The sequence below is a fragment of the Leopardus geoffroyi genome, chromosome B4, assembly GCF_018350155.1.
Source record: "Leopardus geoffroyi isolate Oge1 chromosome B4, O.geoffroyi_Oge1_pat1.0, whole genome shotgun sequence".
Lineage (NCBI taxonomy): Eukaryota > Metazoa > Chordata > Mammalia > Carnivora > Felidae > Leopardus > Leopardus geoffroyi.
In genome coordinates this window covers 122,150,624-122,170,121 of record NC_059341.1, presented here as the reverse complement: position 1 = coordinate 122,170,121, position 19,498 = coordinate 122,150,624, and the positions used below count along the sequence as shown (strand labels likewise).

General features: G+C 35.6%; 1 protein-coding gene across 6 annotated transcripts in view; it reads right to left on the bottom strand.

Moving 5' to 3' along the window:
* ANO4 (anoctamin 4) overlaps positions 1–19,498 on the bottom strand; it is a 417,061-nt gene that overhangs the window by 25,041 nt on the left and 372,522 nt on the right. For all 6 annotated transcript variants that reach the window (XM_045462469.1, XM_045462468.1, XM_045462470.1 and 3 more), the window contains 4 exons: positions 19,181–19,292; positions 17,898–17,955; positions 17,662–17,759; positions 15,236–15,378 (listed from right to left, as the gene is read on the bottom strand). In XM_045462469.1, coding sequence (XP_045318425.1) covers positions 15,236–15,378; positions 17,662–17,759; positions 17,898–17,955; positions 19,181–19,292 — 411 coding nt within the window. The remainder of the gene's footprint in view (positions 1–15,235; positions 15,379–17,661; positions 17,760–17,897; positions 17,956–19,180; positions 19,293–19,498) is intronic.

Below are 19,498 nucleotides of genomic sequence, written 5' to 3'. Positions count from 1 at the left end.
ACAACAAAATAGATAATGATAGTATTGAGTTACAATCCAAAGACTAAGTATATAGGTCCATACTGATATAAATAACTGAATAAATGGGGGAGAAGGTATAGCTCGTCCTTATGGCAGAATTTTAATTAGCAAATTAGAAAACAAATGTGTAAAAATAAATCTAAAGGAATGTTAAAAATAGAAAATCACTAGTGGTCAAAAACATCACAATAGTAATTGTTGCAGGCAAGAATCACCAAAGAATGATAGTGAAAAAATAGGACGTTTGTATATTCTCAAAGTATCTCCCTTCATGATAGTAATTACAAAGGAAAAAACATTATCCTTACCATGGAAAAACCTGGTAGCCATCACCTTCACCAAGTAAATATTACCAATAATAAGACATATTGACATCCCATACCACTATATGATGTACTGAGGTGCGTACATCATTTCTATGGTGTGGTATGAACATTTCCACAACATTAATTCTTCCAATCCACGAACACAGGATGTCTTCATTTGTGTTTTCTTCAGTTTCATTCAGCAAAGTCTTGTAGTTTTCATTGTACACATCTTTCACTTCCTTGGTTAAATTTATTCTTAGTTATTGATTTTGATGCTATTATAAATGGAACAGTTTTCTTTATTTCTCTTTCAGATGTCTCATTATTAGTGTATAGAAGTGCAAATGATTTCAGTTGATTGTATATCCTACAACTTTACTGAAATTGTTTAGTGCTGACAGTTTTGTTTTTGTTTTGGTTGAGTCTTTGGAATTTCCTATATGCAAAATCATATCATCTGCAAATAGTGACAATTTTACTTCTTTTCTGATCTGGATCCCTTTTCTTTATCTTGCCTAATTGTGCTAACTAGGACTTCCAGTACTATATTGAGTAAAAGTAGGGAGAGTGGACATTCTTGTCTTCTTGATCTTAAAGAAAAGCTTTCAATTGTTCTCCACTGAGTATAATATTAGATTTAGGTTTATCATGTATGGCTTTTATTATTTTGAGGGATGTTCCTTCTATACCCAATATGTTGAAAGTTTTTATAATGAGAAGATAATGTATTTTATCCAATGCTTTTTCTGATGCTATTGAGATAATCATATGATTTTTATCTCTAATTCTATTAATGAATTACAGTTGACTTGCATATTTTCAACCAACCTGAATCCCAAAGATAAATCCCATGTGGTCATGGTTTTGAAGTAAAGAACACATTAAGATGATTAGTTTGCTAATATTTTGTTGAGAATTTTTGCACTTATATTCACCCATTGGCCTTTAGTATCAGGGTAATGTTGGCCTCACAGAATGAGTTTGGAAGTTTTCTCTCTTCTATTTTTTGGAATAGTTTGAGGATTGGTATTATTTTTCTTTACATGTTTAATAGAATCCATTAGTGAAGCCATATGGTCCCAGGGTTTGCTGTGGTGGGATATTTTTTAGTATCAGCTTATTCTTTTTACTTGTTAGTGGTCTGTTCAGATTTTCTATTCCTTCTTGATTTGCTCTTGAGGTTGTATTTTTAGAAATATATCCATTTCTTCTGGTTACCTAATTTGTCAGCTTGTAATTTTTCATTAGAGCCTCTTATTATCCTATGTATTTCAAAGTACCTGTTGTATTATCTCCTTTTTCATTTCTAATTTTGAGTCTTCTCTTTTTTCTTAGTCTAGCTAAAGGTTTGTAAATTATGTTTACTTTTTCAACACATCACCTCTCAGTTTTGTTGATCTTGTCTATTGGTTTTCTGGTCTCTATTTCATTTATTTCAGCTCTGATATTTATTATTTCCTTCCTCCTGGTAACTTTGGGCATAGTTTGTTCTTTTTTTTCTAGTTTATTGAGGTATAAAGTTAGGTTATTTGAAATCTTTTTAATTTCTTAATATATGCATTTATTGCTATAAATTTTACTTTCAAAAACTGTCTTTGTTACTTCTGGGGAAGAGAGCAGAGTAAAAGGATCCTAAGCTCACCTTGTCCCCTGGATACACCTAGGTAACACCCACATCAGCGTAACTAACTGAGAAAGTGACCCAAAGATGGGCAGAACAGACTTTTCACAACTAATCATACAGAGGCCACATAAAAAATGGAAATCAAAGAGGAAATCAAAGAATACATGGAGACAAATGAAAATGAAAATACAATGATCCTAAATCTTTGGGATGTAGCAAAAACTGTTCTAAGAGGGAAGATTATAGTAATATAGACTTACCTCATTAAGTAAGAAAAATCTCAAACAAGCTAACCTTAAAATTAAAGGAGCTATAAAAAGAAGAACAAACAAAACCCCAAAACCAGTAGAAATAAAGAAGAAAGATTACAAAAGAAATAGAAAATTAAAACACATTAGGACAAATCAATGAAACCAGGAGGTAGTTCTTTGAAAAGATCAACATAAATGATAAACTTTTAGTCAGACTTATAAAAAAAAAGACTCACATAAACAAAATCAGTAAATGAAAAAGGAGAAATAATAACCAACATCACAGCTATACAAAAGATTATAAGAGAACATTATGTAAAACTATATGCCAACAAATTGGACAACCTAGAAGAAAGGAATAATTTCCTAATATATAATCTCCTAAAACTAGATCAGGAAGAAATAGAAAATTTGAACGGATTGATTACGAGCAATGGAATTGAATCAATAATCAAAAACTCCCAACAAACAAAAGTTCAGGACAGATAGCCTCACAGATGAATTCTACCAAACATTTAAGGAAGAGTTAATTTCTATTCTTCTCAAACTACTCCTAAAGATAGAAGAGGAAGGAAAACTTCCAAATTAATTCTATGAGGCCAGAATTACCCTGATACCAAAACCAGATAAAGATATCACAAAAGTGAGAACTATAAGCCAGCATTTCTGATGAACACAAATGCAAAAATCCTCAACAAAATATTAGCTAATCAAATCAAATAATACACTAAAAAAAGCATTCACCATGATCAAGTGGGATTCCTGTGATACAAGGGTGGGCTCGAAATTCATAAATGAATCAACACAATTTGTCAGTAAGACACAGGGTAAGAACCATATGATCATTTAAATAGATACAGAAAAAGCATTCAACAAAATAAAATATCCACTCATGATAAAAAACCCTCAACAAAGTAGGTTTAGGGGGAACGTATTTCAACATAATAAAGGCTATATATGAAAAACCCACAACTAACATCATACTTAATGGGGAAAACTGAGACCTTTCCCCCTACAATCAGGAACAAGATGAAGATGTCCACTCTCACCAATTTTATTCAACATAGTCCTGGAAGTACTAGCCACAGCAATCAGACAAGAAAAAGAAATAAAAGGCATCCAAATTGCTAAGGAAGAAGTAAAACTTTCATTATTTGCAGATGACATGATACCATATAGGGGAAACCCTAAAAACTTCACCAAAAAAACCCTACCAACCAACACTGATAAATGAGTTCAGTAAAGTTGTGGGATGTAATATCAATATACAGAAATCAGTTGCATTTCCATATACTAATAATGAAGTAGCAGAAAGAGAAATTAGGAAAATAATCTCATTTACAATTGCACCCCAAATAATAAAATATCTAGGAATAAACTTAACCAAGAACATGAAAAACCTGTACTCTGAAAACCATAAAACTTTGATCAAAGAAATCGAAGATGACACAAATGGAAATATATTCCATACTCATAGATTGGGAAAATTAATATTGTTAAAATGTCTATACTCCCCAAAGCAATCTACAGATTTAATGAAATCTCTATCAAAACACCAACAGTATTTTTCCTAAAACTAAAACAAGTAATCCAAAAATTTGTATGGAATCACCAAAGACCCCCAAATAGCTAAAACAATCTTGAAACAGAAGAACAAAATTGGAGGCATCATAATCCCAGATTTCAAGATATACTACAAAGGTACAGTAATAAAAACACTATGGTACTGGCACAAAAATAGACACATAGATCCATGGAACACAACAGAGAGTCCAGAAATAAACCACAATTACATGGTCAAATAATCTACGACAAAGGAAGAACGAATATGCAATGGGAAAAAGACAGTCTCTTCAACAAATGCTGGGAAAATTGGACAGTACATGGAAAAGAATAAAACTGGACCACTTTGTCACTGCATACACAAAAATAAACTAAAAATGGATTAAAGATCTAAATGTGAGACCTGAAACCATAAAAATCCTAGAAGAGAACACACACAGTAACTTCTCTGACATTGGCTATAGCAACATTTTTCTAGATATGTCTTCTAAGGCAAAGGAAACAAAAGCAAAAATAAACTATTGAGACTATATCAAAATAAAAAGCTTTTGCACAGCAAAAGAAACCATTCAAAAAACAAAGAGACAACCTGTTGAATGGAAGAAGATACTTGCAAATGATACATATGATAAGGAGTTAATATCCAAAATAAATAAAGAACTTCACCAACCCCCCTCCCCCAAATAATGAAATTAAAAGTTGGGCAAAAGACATGAACATACAGTTCTTCAAAGAGGACATACAGATGGCCAACAGATACATTAAAGGGTGCTCAACATCATTCATCATCAGGGAAATGAAATTAAAACCACAATGAGATATTACCTCACACCTATTGGAATAGCTAAAATCAAAAGCACAAGAAACAAGTGTTGGAGAGGATGTGGAAAAAAATGCACCCTTGTGCACTGCTGGTGGAAATGCAAATGGTGCAACCACTGTGGAAAAACAGTATGGAGGTTCCTCAAAAAACTGAAAATACTATTACCATATGATTCAGTTACTCCACTATTCAGTATTTACCCAAAGAATACAAAAACACTAATTTAAAAAAATGCATCCCTATGTTTACTGCAGCATTATTTACAATAGCTAGGATATGAAAGCAACCCAGGAGTCCACTGATAGAGGTATGAATGGATAAAGAGGTGGTATTTATATACAATGGGATACTGCCATCAAAAAAGAAATGAAATCCTGACATTTGCAACAACATGAGTGGATCTAGAGTGTACAATGCTAAGTGAAATAAATCAGTGAGATAAAAACAAAAACCATATGGTTTCACTCCTTTGTGGTATTTACGAAACAAAGCAAAAAAAAAAAAAAAGACAAAAAAAAAAAAAATAATCCTGACTCTTAAATACAAAGAACAAACTGGTAGTTAACAGAGGGGAGGAAGCTGGAGGGCATGGGTAAAATAGGTGAAGGGGATACTGAGTACACTTACCATGATGGGCCCTGAGTAATGTATAGAATAGTTGAATCACTATATTGTACACCTGAAATTAATATAACACTCTATGTTAATTACATTGAAATAAAAAAAACTATCTTTGTCCTATAAGTTTTGGTATGTTGTGTTTCATTTTTATTTGTTTTGGGATACTTTGTTTTCCTTTTGATTTCTACTTTGACCCATTCGTTGTTCAGAAGTATGTTTTTTAGTTTCCACACATTTGTAGATTAGAACTTTCTTCTTGTAACTTTCCAGTTTTATACCACTGTGGTTGGAATATTTAGTTGGTATGATTTCAATCTTCTTAAATTTGTTGATTTTATGTCCTACCATATGATCTATCATGGAGAATATTCCATGTACACAATGAGAAGAATATGTATTCTGCTGTTGGATGGACTGTTCTATATATGTTTAAGTCCATTTGGTCTAATGTTTGGTTCAGTTCCAATGTTTCCTTGTTGATTTTCTGTCTGGATGATTTATCCACTGCTGATAGTAGAGTACTGAAGTCCTCTAGTATTATTGTACTGTTGGTCTATTTTTCTCTTCAGATCTATTAGTATTCGCTTAATATATTTAGGTGCTCTGATGCTGAGTTCATATATATTTATGACTATTATATCTTCTGGATGTATTGCTTCCTTTATCATTCTATAATGACTTCGTCTTGTTACTGTTTTTGCCTGGAACTCTGTTTGACATAAGTATAGCTAATCCCACTTTCTTTTCATTTCTACTTGCATGGAGTATCTTCTTCCATTCCTTTACTTTGGGCCCATGTGTGTCTTTAGAATTGAAACGAGACTCCTGTAGGCAGCATATAGGTGACTCTTATTTTTTAATCCAGCCAGCCACCCTGTACCTTTTAATTGGTGAATTCAATTCATTTACATTTAGAGTGATTATGGATATATAGGAACTTACTACTGCCATCTTACCATCTTACAAAATACTATTTTGTATTTATTTTGTTTCTTTTCTCCTTTGTTTCTTTCTACCTCTGAAGCTGGTGTTTTCCATTGTAATATGCTCAGTCTTTTTTTTTTTTTTTTTTTTTTATGTTGCATGAATCTACCCCAGAATTTTGCTTTGTGGTTACCATCAGGGTTACATAAAATATCTCACGAATAAAACAGTCCATTTTATGCTGATAGCAACGTATCTTCATTTGCCTATAAAGCCTCCACACTTTTACACCTCCCTTTTTGTATTTTTGATGTTACAATTTACTTCTTTTTATGCTGTCAATTCATTAACAAATTATAGTAGTTATAATTATTTTTAATCCTCTTTTCTTTCAATCTTTATACTATATTAAGGGGTTAATACACCATCCTATTACAGTCTTCTATTTTGAATTTATTTTTCGCCTTTACCAAAGTTTTATGTACTCTCATATGTTTTTATGTCACCAATCAGCATCTTTTCATTTTTAGCTTGAAGAACTCATCAACATTACTTGCAAGGGAGGTACTGTGGTGGTAAACTCTTTTAGCTTTTGTTTGTCTGGGAAAGCCTTTATTTATTCTTCATATCAGAGGGAAAACTGCCAGGTAAAGTGTTCTTGGTGGGTAATTTTTATCTTTCAGTACTTCAAATATGTCATTCCATGCTTCCTGGCCTGTAGAGTTTCTGCTGAGAAATCTGCTGACAGCCCAATGAGGATTCTTCTTAGGTTACTTCCCCACCCCCACCCTCCCCACCTCACCTCCTGTCCCTGCTTCCTTTAAAATTCATTATTACTGATTTCTAACAGTTTCATTATAATGTGTGTTGGAGAAGTTTGTTTGGTTTTTTTGCATTGAGATAAGAGGGTGTTCAACTAGCTTTGTGCATTTGTGTGTCCAATTCCTTCCCATGATTTAAGAAGTTTTCAGCTATTATTTCTTTAAACAAACTCTCTGCCTCCTTATCCCTCTCTTCTCTTTCTGGTATAGCAGTTATTCTTATATTTGCCATTATAACTGAATCTGAGAACTCTTATAGGGTTTCTTCAGTTTTTAAAAATCTAAATTCTCTATCCTTTATTTCTCTATTCCTATCCTCTAAATCATTTATTTTTTCTTCCATCTGACTTTCTCTAGTACCTAACTTATGCTCTCCATTGAATTCTTTATCTCATTTACTGAATTCTTCAGCTCCAGAATTTTTTTTTTAATAAATTCAATCTCTTTGGTAAAGAACTCCTCCTGTTCATTCATTTTATTCCTGAGTTATTGAATTGCCTGAGTTTTCTTGTAGCTCACTGAATTTCTTCATAACAGTTTGGAATTCTTTATCAGTTAAATTATAATATTATGTGCCTTAGAATTTTGTTGCTGGAGAATTATTTTCTTTTTGTAATACCATATTTCCTTGATTTTTTCATAGTATTTAATGGTAGGAACCTCCAATTTTGCATTTGAAATAGCAGACATTTTCCTTTGTTATGAATTTATGTTTACATTTCTTATAACTCAACAGGCTACATGCCTAATAACTTTTATAGTTTGCCAAACATATGAAAACTCTAGATGAAGAAATAGTAAACTATTGCTTTCAGGCCAGTTCCGGCCAGATCCCTGGTTTTGTTTCTTTTTGAAAACCATCTCTGAACGAAACATGGTTTTTTATATGTGAAGTGCTTATATTTATAAGTACTTGTATAATATTTTTCCTCTTGACTCCAAAGCTTAAATTATTTACTATCTAGCAAGGTTCTTGATCTCTGTTATCAGTTATGTTTTTTTCTACAAGAAAATGTTCCTTGTGCTGCTGTTAAGGCAGATAAAGAGGGAGATGATCACTTCAAATATGGTCATTGATTAAGCTGGGCTGGTTTTAGATGGTAGTTTTTATAAAGTGTGGTTCACCTCTGTTTTTTTCTTGTTCTTTGGCTGTAACTGAGAACCTGGTGAGTCTTTATTTTCTTAGTCCTGAAAGACTGTGAGAGGTTCAGTTCTGTCCTTTGGAAGATTTCAATGTTAGCTCCTTAGCTTCTTCCTCATCACATCTTCAAAATATTACATTATTAGAGACAAAAAGTGGTTTTACATAAAGCTAAAAAGGTCAACAGTAAACTAGGAAAATCCTAAACTGTTTACACATAATAACACATCTTCAAAATGCATAAAAGAAAAGTTGACAGTACTAAAAGGATAATAAATTCACGATCATATGTGGGAATTTTAATATACTTTTCTTAGTGAATAAAATAGTATCTTAGTAGATAATATCTAGTAGAGAAAATAGTAGATAAAATAACTTAGTAGATAAAGTAGACGAAGTTTAATAAGACCACAGAAGATAAAGACAACACAAACAGTGTTGACTAATTGACATATGTAGAGCATTATATCAAATAATTTCAGGACACACTTGAAGCACTCACCAAAATAGACAATATACCAGGGCATAAAGCAAATCTCATCATATATCAAACAACTGAAATAATATAGAGAATATCCTCTGACCACAATGAAATTAAATTAGAAATCAGTGACAGAGGGATAACTAGAACTAGAAAATTCCCATCTTTTGATAGTAAGCAACTATCTAAACATGTAGCATTACTAAAGCAACATTACTAAAGTTGCTTACTTTAGTAACATAAACATAAAAGTAAGCAACAATACTAAAAAAATACATAGATCAAATATGAATGGCAATGGGATATATCTTAACAATGAAAATAAACCATGCCAAAATTTATGGGATGCAGCTAAAGAAGTGTCATAGAGAAAATTATAGCTCTAAATGCCTATATTGGATAAGAATAAAAGCTGAAAATCAGTGATTTAAGCTTCCCTCTTAAGATACTGGTAAAAGAGAAAATTAAGCCCAAATAACACATAAGAAAGGAAATAAAGATAAAAACAGAAATGAATGAAATAGAAGGCAAATGAGTAATAGAGAAATAAAATCAACAAAGCACAAGTTGAATTTTTTTTTTTTTGGAAAAGATTAACAAATCTCTTGACAGACTGGTAAAGAGAAAAAAGAAAAGTACAAACTATAGAAGAGAACAATATTACAGGCCTTATATAAACAAAAAGAAGAGGGTATTTCAAACAATTTTGTTCCACTAAATCTGAATATTTACATGAAATGGATAAATTTGTGAAAAAACAACTAAGAAACAGCTATCAAAATGGATACTCAAAATAGAAAATTGAAATAGTTCTATAGCTATTAAGTAAATTAAATATACAGTTAGAAATCTTCCCACAAAGAAAATTCCAAGTCTAGCTAACTTCACTGAGTTCTTCCAGATATGTATGTAAGAAATAATAATCTTACACAAGCTGTTTAAGAGAATAGGAAAAAAGGGGGAAAATTATCTGAATCAGAGGTCATCATAACAATGACACCAAATTCTGAAACATTACAAAAAAGAAAGTATAGTATATGTTTCATGAACTTACATACAAATATTAGCAAATTAAATTTGGCAATACAAGCAAAAAAAGGATGACCAAGTGATTATTTTTTCCAAGTCTGCTAGGTCAGTGGAACAACCAATAAAACTTTAACAACCAATAAAATCAATCAATGAAATTCGCCACATTAATAAAGAAGAAACACATGATTTTAGTAGATTTAGAAAATGATTTGATAGAATTTAATTACAACTTATGATAACGCTTAGCAACCTAGGGATATAAGTAAAGTTCTTAAACTTAACAAAAGGTATGTACATGGCAAGGTTGGGGGATAAATGAGTAGGCAGGGCACAGAGGATTTTTAGGACAGTGAAAATACTCTATATAATATTATAAGGATAGATATATGTCATAGTACATTTGTCCAAATCCATAGAATGTAAAACACCAAAAGTAAAGTAAACTATGGACTTAGGGTGATTATGATGTGTTAATGTAGGTTCATCCTTGGTAAGAAATGTGCCACTCTTCTCAATTTTGTGGTAAATCAAAAACTGCTCTAAAAACAAAGTCTTAAAAAATCAATCAGACTTCCCACCAACAGTGCAAGAGGGTTCCCCTTTCTGTGCATCCTCACCAACATCTGTTTTTTCCTGAGTTAATTTCAGCCATTCTGACAGGTGTGAGGTGGTATCTCATTATGGTTTTGATTTGTATTTCCATGATGATGAGTGATGTTGAGGATCTTTTCATGTGTCTGTTGGCCATCTGGATGTCTGCTTTGGAAAAGTGTCTATTCATGTCTTTTGCCCATTTCTTCACTAGATTATTTGTTTTTCGAGTGTTGAGTTTGGCAAGTTCTTTATAGATTTTGGATACTAACCCTTTATCTGATATGTCATTTGCAAATATCTTCTCTATTTCTGTTGGTTGCCTTTTAGTTTTGCTGATTGCTTCCTTTGCTGTGCAGAAGCTTTTTATCTTGATGAAGTCCTAATAGTTCATTTTTGCCTTTACTTTTCGTGCCTGGAGATATGTCAGGTAAGAAGTTGTTGCAACCGAGGTGGAAGAGGTTGCTGCTTATCATCTGTAGGATTTTACGGTTTCCTGTCTCGCATTTAGGTGTTTCATCCATTTTGAGTTTATTTTTGTGTATGGTGTAAGAAAGTGGTCCAGGTTCATTCTTCTGCATGTTACTGTCCAGTTCTCCCAGCACTATGCTAAAGAGACTTTCTTTTTTCTATTGGATACTCTTTGCTGCTTTCTTGAAGATTAGTTGGCCATATATTTGTGGGCCCATTTTTGAGTTCTTTATTCTATACCATTGATCTATGTGTCTGTTTTTGTGCCAGTACCATACTATCTTGATGATTACAGCTTTGTAATATGCTTGAAGTCCAGAATTATGATGTCTTCCATTTTGGTTTTCTCTTTCAGGACTGTTTTAGCTATCTGGGGCCTTTTGTGGTTCCATATAAATTTTAGGCTTGTTTGTTCTAGCTCTGTGAAGAACCTGGTATTATTAAAAAAATTTTTTTAAGTTTATTTATTTATTGAGAGAGAGGGGCAGAGAGAAGGAGAGACGGAATCCCAAGCAGACTTTGCATCATCAGCACACTGCTCAATGTGGGGCTCAAACTCACAAACCATAAAATCATGACCTGAGTTGAGGTTGAGTTGGACACTCAACTGACTGCCACCAGGGGCCCTTGTTGGCGTTATTTTGATAGGGACTGCATTGAATGCAAACTGGCACAGCCACTCTGGAAAACAGTATGGAGGTTCCTCAAAAAATTAAAAATAGAACTACCTTATGACCCAGCAATTGCACTAGCATGAATTTATCCAAAGGATACAAAAATGGTGATTTGAAAGGGTATATGCATCCCAATGTTTATAGCAGCACTATCAACAATAGCCAAATTATGGAAGGAGCCCACATGTCCATCAGCTGGTGTGTGTGTGTGTGGGGGGGACACACACACACACACACACACACACACACACACACACACACACAAAATGAAATACTACTTAGCAATGAAAAAGAATGAAATCTTGCCATTTGCAACAACGTGGATGGAATGAGAAGGTATTATGCTAAGCAAAATAAGTCAGAGAAAAACAGATATCCTATGATTTCACTCATATTTGGAATTTGAGAAACGACGGATGAACATAGGAAATATAAAAGGAAACTGGACAGCACTGGACAGCAATATGCAGAAGAATGAACCTGGACCATTTTCTTATACCAAAGGAAAAATAAGATAAAAACAAAGAGGGAGGCAAACCATAAAAGACTCTTAAATACAGAGAACAAACTGAGGGTTGCTGGAGGGTGGGAGGGTGGGAGACATTATGGAGGGCACTTTTTGGGATGAGCAGTGGGTGTCATATAGAAGTGATAATCACTGGGTTCTACTCATGAAGCCAAGACTACACTGTATGTTAACTATCTTGAACTTAAAATTTAAAAACATTTAAAAAAATCAATGAGAAAAGAAAATCCCAATATAAAAGTAAGCTAAGTGTAGAAATTATAAATCTGATTCTATAAGTTATAGGGAACCAATTTTGAAGAAGAACAAAGTTGAAATTTTTGTTCACTTTAATATATCAGCAAGTGAGTAAGAAGCCAAGTCACCAACTGGGAAAGGCTATTTGATTTGCAACATAGATACCTGACAAAGGACCCGTATCCAAAATAGGTTAATAACTTCTACAAATCACTAAGAAAAAGAAACAACAAGATCATGGATTTGAATGGGAATTCACAAAAAAAAGCATAGCCTTATAGCCATAAACATATGAAAAGGTGCTCAGTGTTACTAGTCACCACGAAATTTCAAATTAAAACCATGACATACTACGACATACCAACCAGAGAGGCTAATATTTGCAAGGACTAACAAGTTTTAGTGAGTGTGTGGAATAACTAATACTCTAAGACTGCTAAGTTGTAAATTGGTACAACTTAGTTTTAAAAACTCAGTGTTTGCTGAAGATCAACAGGTGCCTATCTTATGGCCCAGTAACTCCACTCCTACAAAAATTCCCTTCAGAAATATGTACATATGTTATCCAAAGCACAGGTACAAAACGTTCACAGTAGTATTATTTGTAAGAGCTCAAACCTGGAAATAACCCACATATCTATCCCCAGTAGAATGGATAGATAAATATTGGTATATTCCTATTTATTTCCAGGAGCCTAGAAGATCTGCAGACTCACAAAATAGTTCATCTATTGGCACAGTGACATCTGCATTTCCACAAGTAAATCTGACTTTTTTTTTTGATTCAAGCTTGACAGAGGCTTTGATTCCTATTAGAAAGCATTTATCTAGCATGTTTATCCTTAGCAGTGCTCATGAAGTTTCATACTCATAAAGTAAATTTTATGATATCGGAAAGGGTTGAAAGTTGGGGGTGGTGGGGTCTATGTGATTTAGGGGAACAGAAGAGAAAATTGGGGACTATCTGGGAGTAGAAATGCAAAAAAAAAAAAAAAAAACCCACATATGCCTAAAGATGGAGGTGAGTATCAAAGAGAAATTCCACCTGCTTCATGATTTTGCTTCAGGTATACATTCTAAGAATACTATATGGTAACGAAAATAAAATTTTACTACCTGTAGCAACATAGAAGAATCTTATAAACATGATGTTGAATGAAAGAACAGTATGTATTGTATAATTTCATTCACATGGAAATTTTAAAAAGCTACAATTAATCTATGGCATTAAAAACCAGAAAAGTAGTTAGTGAGGGTGTTATGACTTGGAAAGAAAACAAAGGAGCCTTCTTTGATAATGATAATATTCTGCTTCTTGATCTATCGCACAGAATGGCAAACATTTTCTTTAAGGAGTCAGTAAATATTTCAGACTTGATGGGCTGGGCTATACAGTGTCTGGCACAACTACTCAATTCTACTGTTGTGTAAAATGAACTATAGATAATATGTAACTAAATGGATATTGCTATGTACCAATAAAACTTTATTTACAAAAATAGGCAGTGGGCTCAATTTGGCCTGAGGTCTAGTAGTCTGTCAAACTCTTACTCGCACAGATGGGAAAATTTGTAAAAATTTATGGATCTGTACACTTACTTGTGTAGTTTTTGCATTATCTGTTATATTTTAATGAACACATTTAAAAATATATAAAACAAAGCAGGGAAGTCATTAAGAAAATAAAATGACGCGAATAGAAGGAAGCAGTTAGGATTCTCTGGTCTGCTTGCGATGCTTCCAAGATTTGTTTCTTGTTACAGATACCGCAGTACTTGGAACTGTACTAATTCCAGCCACATAAAAGCTTCTTTTCAAGCACTCAATATACCAACATTATTGTTCATTTCCTTCTTTATGGGAGAAGAGTCCATTAAGAGACCTCAAAGGGGTTAGTTCTCTTAATGAATTCCCTTTATTTTTATTATTAATGCCCACATTGATTTATTCTCTGAGTTATATCATTCTGCCCTTCTATAATTGAAACTCCAAAAACAACAGTAGATGCTTAAGACATAAGCAATCTAAAAAACGTTAAGCATCAACTCTGCTATTCCTTTAATTTTCAGATTTTTCCCAGAAAGAATTCCTTTCAGAAGTAATGCTTCTTGTCCATCCGTACCCCCACTTTTACCCTCATGTTACAGAGCATAAACATAATTGAAAAAAACAAACAAACCTATACACACTCAATATATCTGCTAAGAGATTTTGTTAGCTTTTCTCCCCTGGGAGATAAGAACAGGAAAATAATAACAATGATACAGATAACATGTACCAAGTGTATACTATGAGCCAGTCATTGTTCTAAGCCCTTTCCACTCATTAACTCATTTAATCCACATAAAGACCTTATGAAGTGGTTACACTCATTATTATCCCCACTTTAGAGGTAAGCAAATTGAGACAGAGATTAAGTTATTATCCAAGATTTCATAGTTAATAAGTGATAGGGCTGGGATTTAAACCCAGGCAATCTGTTTCCATAGCCCATGCTCTTAAATAACATGCTAAGATAAATAACTAGGGTTTGAATAATAGAGAAATCTAATTCCTTAAATGTAAGTTGCATAGTTTAAGCATTCCTGGCTTCCTGCCATCATCTCCAAGAGAAATGGCTGCTCCCCCTAAGCCTCCCCTGATGCATCCTGCAGCATCTATTATACTTTACTGCACTTATTTTTACATCTCTGACTTTCCCCCCACATAAATTCTTTGAGAGCTGGGACTATGCCTTACTCCTTCTTGTAGTTCTAGTGCCAAGCATACGGTCTGTCTGGACATAACATGGCTCAATACAGGTCTGCTAAATGAGAGAATCAATCATGCCATGAATGATAACTCCTTTTTCTTTGGCCCACCAAATTTTCCAACCCATTCTTGTTTTCTGGTGATTGATTATAAGGGACAGGACGCAATATCATGAGGAGTTTGAAGCGACCAGGCTTTTGGCACCATCTCTATGGATTGAACTTCTTAAAGCAAGAAACTCTCTCCTCTGAAGCACTTAAGAATCCCCACATGCTTCTGGCCTCAGTGATAATGGGTGCATGTCTAGCTGAATTATAGCTTGAGATCTAGAATCTGAATTTAGAGTTAATAGGATAAAATAGGATATTTCCATACTCATTTCTAAGTATTCATCGAAGAGTCCATAGGCGTTCATGGGCTGAAGGTTGTAGTCCTTTTCCCACTGTGGGAAACTTATTTTTCTTTCAGGTCCACGTTCTTGTCGTACTTTCCTTCTGGTCCACCAATTCTGAATTAACCTGCACGACAAGATAAGTTCCTTTAAAAAAATATATGGCTGTTCGTAAGACATAAGTAATAAGACAGAATTCAAATATGGAACCATCATTTAAAACTTTTTAGGATAGGCTGCCAAGGACATAAAACCTTGGATTAGGAAGAAAATAACAATGGAGGCTATACTTCATGCATTTGTACTTGCAAGTGAACAGAATGTCTGATGAACTTATTTTAAATATTCATGAAATTGTTTCATGTTTAGTGTTGCCTTGGAGGGTTGGATAGAGGACAGAGAGCATCTATAAACTGATCCACTGGCATGAAGGCAATACCCTGACCTTGGAGTAGAGGAAGGTTTGGCTTAGCTGACTTAACTCAGGACCCATGAGCAGTCTTAACCATGTGGGTGCTGATCTGCATATTCTGAGGGAGGTCCTGGAAGATCTGCAAACCCACTAAATGCTTCCTCTTTTTGGCACACTGAAGTCTGCATGCAGTTCCACAGTTGGACTTGCCTGCTTTTAGCTTGATCTTGAGACAGGGGCTCTGATTCCCAGTAAAATGCATCCTATACTGGTGAAGTTAGCACATTAATCCTTAGTAATGTTCAGGAGTGCATCTTATGATATGGAACGGGGTTAAGGAAATGGGTGGGGGGTCAGGTCTGTGTGCCGTAGGGGACAAGGAAAAATTGAAGGGTATCCAAGGGTAGAAATGCCCCCAAAACCCCCCAAAAACAAAACCAACCAACCAACCAACCCAACAAACAAACAAAAACCCAACCAGAAACAAAATGTGAAATAAAGGAAAAAAATGAGAGGGGGTATCGAAGACAAATGACCTATTTCACAATTTTGCTCTATGTCCATAATACTAGAAGATAAAATATAGTTCCCTTGGGGGCACCTAGGTGGCTTGGTCGGTTAAATAACTGACTTCAGCTCAGGTCATGATCTCACAGTATGTGGGTTTGAGCCCTGCATCAGGCTCTGTGCTGACAGCTCAGAGCCTAGAGCCTGCTTCAGATTCTGTGTCTCCCTCTCTCTCTGCCCCTCCCCTGCTTGTTCTCTGTCTCTCTCTCTCAAAAACAAATAAACGTTAAAAAAAAAAATATAGTTCCCTTGATGTCTCTGACATTTGATAAATTATGGTTTATACTTTAAAGAAGCATACAATCCTGTTAATTTTTAAACTTTATGCATTTAAAAAAGTTTTATAGAAAACATCAAGCACTTGGAATACATTTTTTAAAAAGAATTCTAAGAATCAAAAACTACTGGCATTGGCTCCGACAAAGAGCCAAGAGGGGACTTTTTCAAAGCGATCCAAGTTCTAGCTAATTGTTCTGGTTGAATGGTCCTCCCTGAAACCTGGAGTTCTCTATGGAGACACCAAGCTGCCATGAAAACCAGTAGGTGTGGAAGGAATTAAAGCAGAAAGAGAGGGGCTCCTGGGTGGCTCAGTCAGTTAACTGTACGACTCTTGATTTTGGATCAGGTCACAATCTCACAGATTGTGGGTTTGAGCCCCATGTCGGACTCTGTGCTGACAATACCTCTGAGCCTGCTTCAGATTCTCTGTCCCCTCTCTCTGCCCCTCCCCTGCTTGCACTCTTTCTTTCTCTCTCAAAAATAAACATAAAAAAAAAAAAGCAGAAAGAGAAGTTGCTGATTTATGTTCCTTTAAAACCTAACTGACCAGAGCTGAGCAAACACAGCAGAATTCAGTTATCCTTATAAAAGTGATGCATGTTTTTTGCCTATTGTCATCAACATAAACTCATCACCAGGTGAACATATTTTTGCTGGTTAGGATATGTTGACTTAGAAATACTCCAGTTTCTTTTCTGCATCTCTAAACTTTTTTTTCCCATAAGTTCCTTTTCTGTAGAGTTTGAATTTAAGATAGTTCAAAAAAAAATTAATTCCTGATTTATCATGGGCGTGGGAGAGCAGAGCTCTAGTTAATGTGTCCTAACTAGTGAGAGCCTTGCAGTGCTATGGTATGAGGGTCAGAGGCATCATTTAAAGAAACTTCCAAGCAAGTGTTCAATATTTAGGGCCCCACAGAGACTTTTTAAAAGGATATTCACTATCATTCATACTTCTTATGCTAAATCTTCCTAAAGAGCTAATGTTTATTACTTTCATGATCGTCTTTGAATAACTGAGCATGAACGCTTAGCTCCAGGTACACACCCTGGTGTAACTGCTGAGTCTGCATTGCTTATCTTACTTGCCACACCTAGAAAAGCCAATAATGAGCAATGCTGCATCTCTACTACACATGTCTAAGGTACTTACGGGTAGCCAAGTTCCATGAAATTATTCCAGGTCTGCTTTAGCACCATTATAATACCCATTTGCATACAGAGATCAATAAGGCATCCACTAGGGTGGCACTGCGAGGTAAGCAAACACAGAAATTCCAGAATCAATGGAGAGGAAGAAAGAGTGTCTGGTTTCTAATCTGCACAAAGTGGCCCTAGGCTGTTTAATAGAAGTCTGTAGCAAACAAGGAGATAGGGAAGAATACAGACCTCTTCTAGTCTCCATCTGTTTATCAGCCTCAAGTAGGCACCTGGGTGTCCTGTAAATCTTTAACACACAGAAAAACAGACCATTAGCATCCTGTAGGTCTAAGCTTTCGGTGACTATTATGTTCAGGGTAGCCTATCCTCCAGTGAAAATTACGGGTACAATCAGGTCTGAGAGAATTAGGAAACTCTCCAGAGCTGTCAAAACTGCAGCTTCTGGGGGCGCCTGGGTGGCGCAGTCGGTTAAGCGTCCGACTTCAGCCAGGTCATGATCTCGCAGTCCGGGAGTTCGAGCCCCGCGTCAGGCTCTGGGCTGATGGCTCAGAGCCTGGAGGCTGTTTCCGATTCTGGGTCTCCCTCTCTCTCTGCCCCTCCCCCGTTCATGCTCTGTCTCTCTCTGTCCCAAAAATAAATAAACGTTGAAAAAAAAATTAAAAAAACAAACAAAAAAAAAACTGCAGCTTCTGGAATTCTCCGGGGGATATATCCCTTCTGGACTGCCTGGCTGCTAACCACAGAGGCCAGCTCTTGTTGCTTGCTGTGACTTTGAACATTTTCTGCTAAGTATCAAGTGCTCTGGCCTGTGTAACAGCATGTTGGATTGAAACACATTCTGATCTTTTTGAATGAACGTTTAATTTAAAAAAAAAATAACCAGCTTCACTATTTGACTAGAATTGCATGCTGAAGTAGCTGGAAACCGACGAGAGGCTGCTGCATCCATCCCAGCAAAACCCAACGCTCCACCCTCCTCTGGTTCTCATCTCCTGGGAAACACTTCCTGGAGCAATGGAATCCATAGGACAGGACTTCTCCACACAGGAGCCTTTCCAAATCCTCATAACTGCTGGATTCGGAAGTTGCCTACTCTCCTGTGGAGTCCTACGTCAGCCCCTTTCCTGTCTGGATGCCTTTCCCTTTTCTGTGAAGGCGGGCATCCAGGATACACTGCAGATCGCTGTCCCCATTACACCACCTGCTTGCATTGGTGTGAGACCCAGGGTCCTGATTCAGGTGTGGATGGAGCCCACAAGTTTTAAATTCATCCTTCACTTGTGCAAATGCTTCTCCTCTGTGTCCTTACACTGAGAAAAGGTGCACAGGTAACACTTGAGTGGAGCGACCATTCCCCACGAGGAGAATAGGAAGGGAAAGGAGGAGGCTGATCTTCTCTTTTTAGCCTTTGTAAAAATCACTCTAAAGGAGGTGCTTCTCTGTCACCCTGGTCAGAGACCTCTGAGCGCTCTGTCCTGGCCTCCAAAAGCGTGGAGAGATCAGGTTCTTACCTTCCAAGGAAGAATGCGATGTAAAATGTGGAGCTGTTCAGATTGACAAACTGAAAAAGAAACATTTTCAGGGTGAAGCTGTTCTCCCACTCAGACTCTGTGCGAGGCTGTTCTGTGGACAAAAGGGGAGTAGAATTTGAGAGGCTGCATTTGACCCCTTCTCAACTCCCTCTGCCCTGCTCCCTATACACACAGGAGCAGAGGTGTTCTAAGGAAGCTGCAGGAGACCACAGCGCCTGTAGATGGTATGTGATGGAATGGACCACCCAGCGGATCGAGCCTTAAGCTTGCAGACCAGTCCCATCCAGGTTGTGGTGG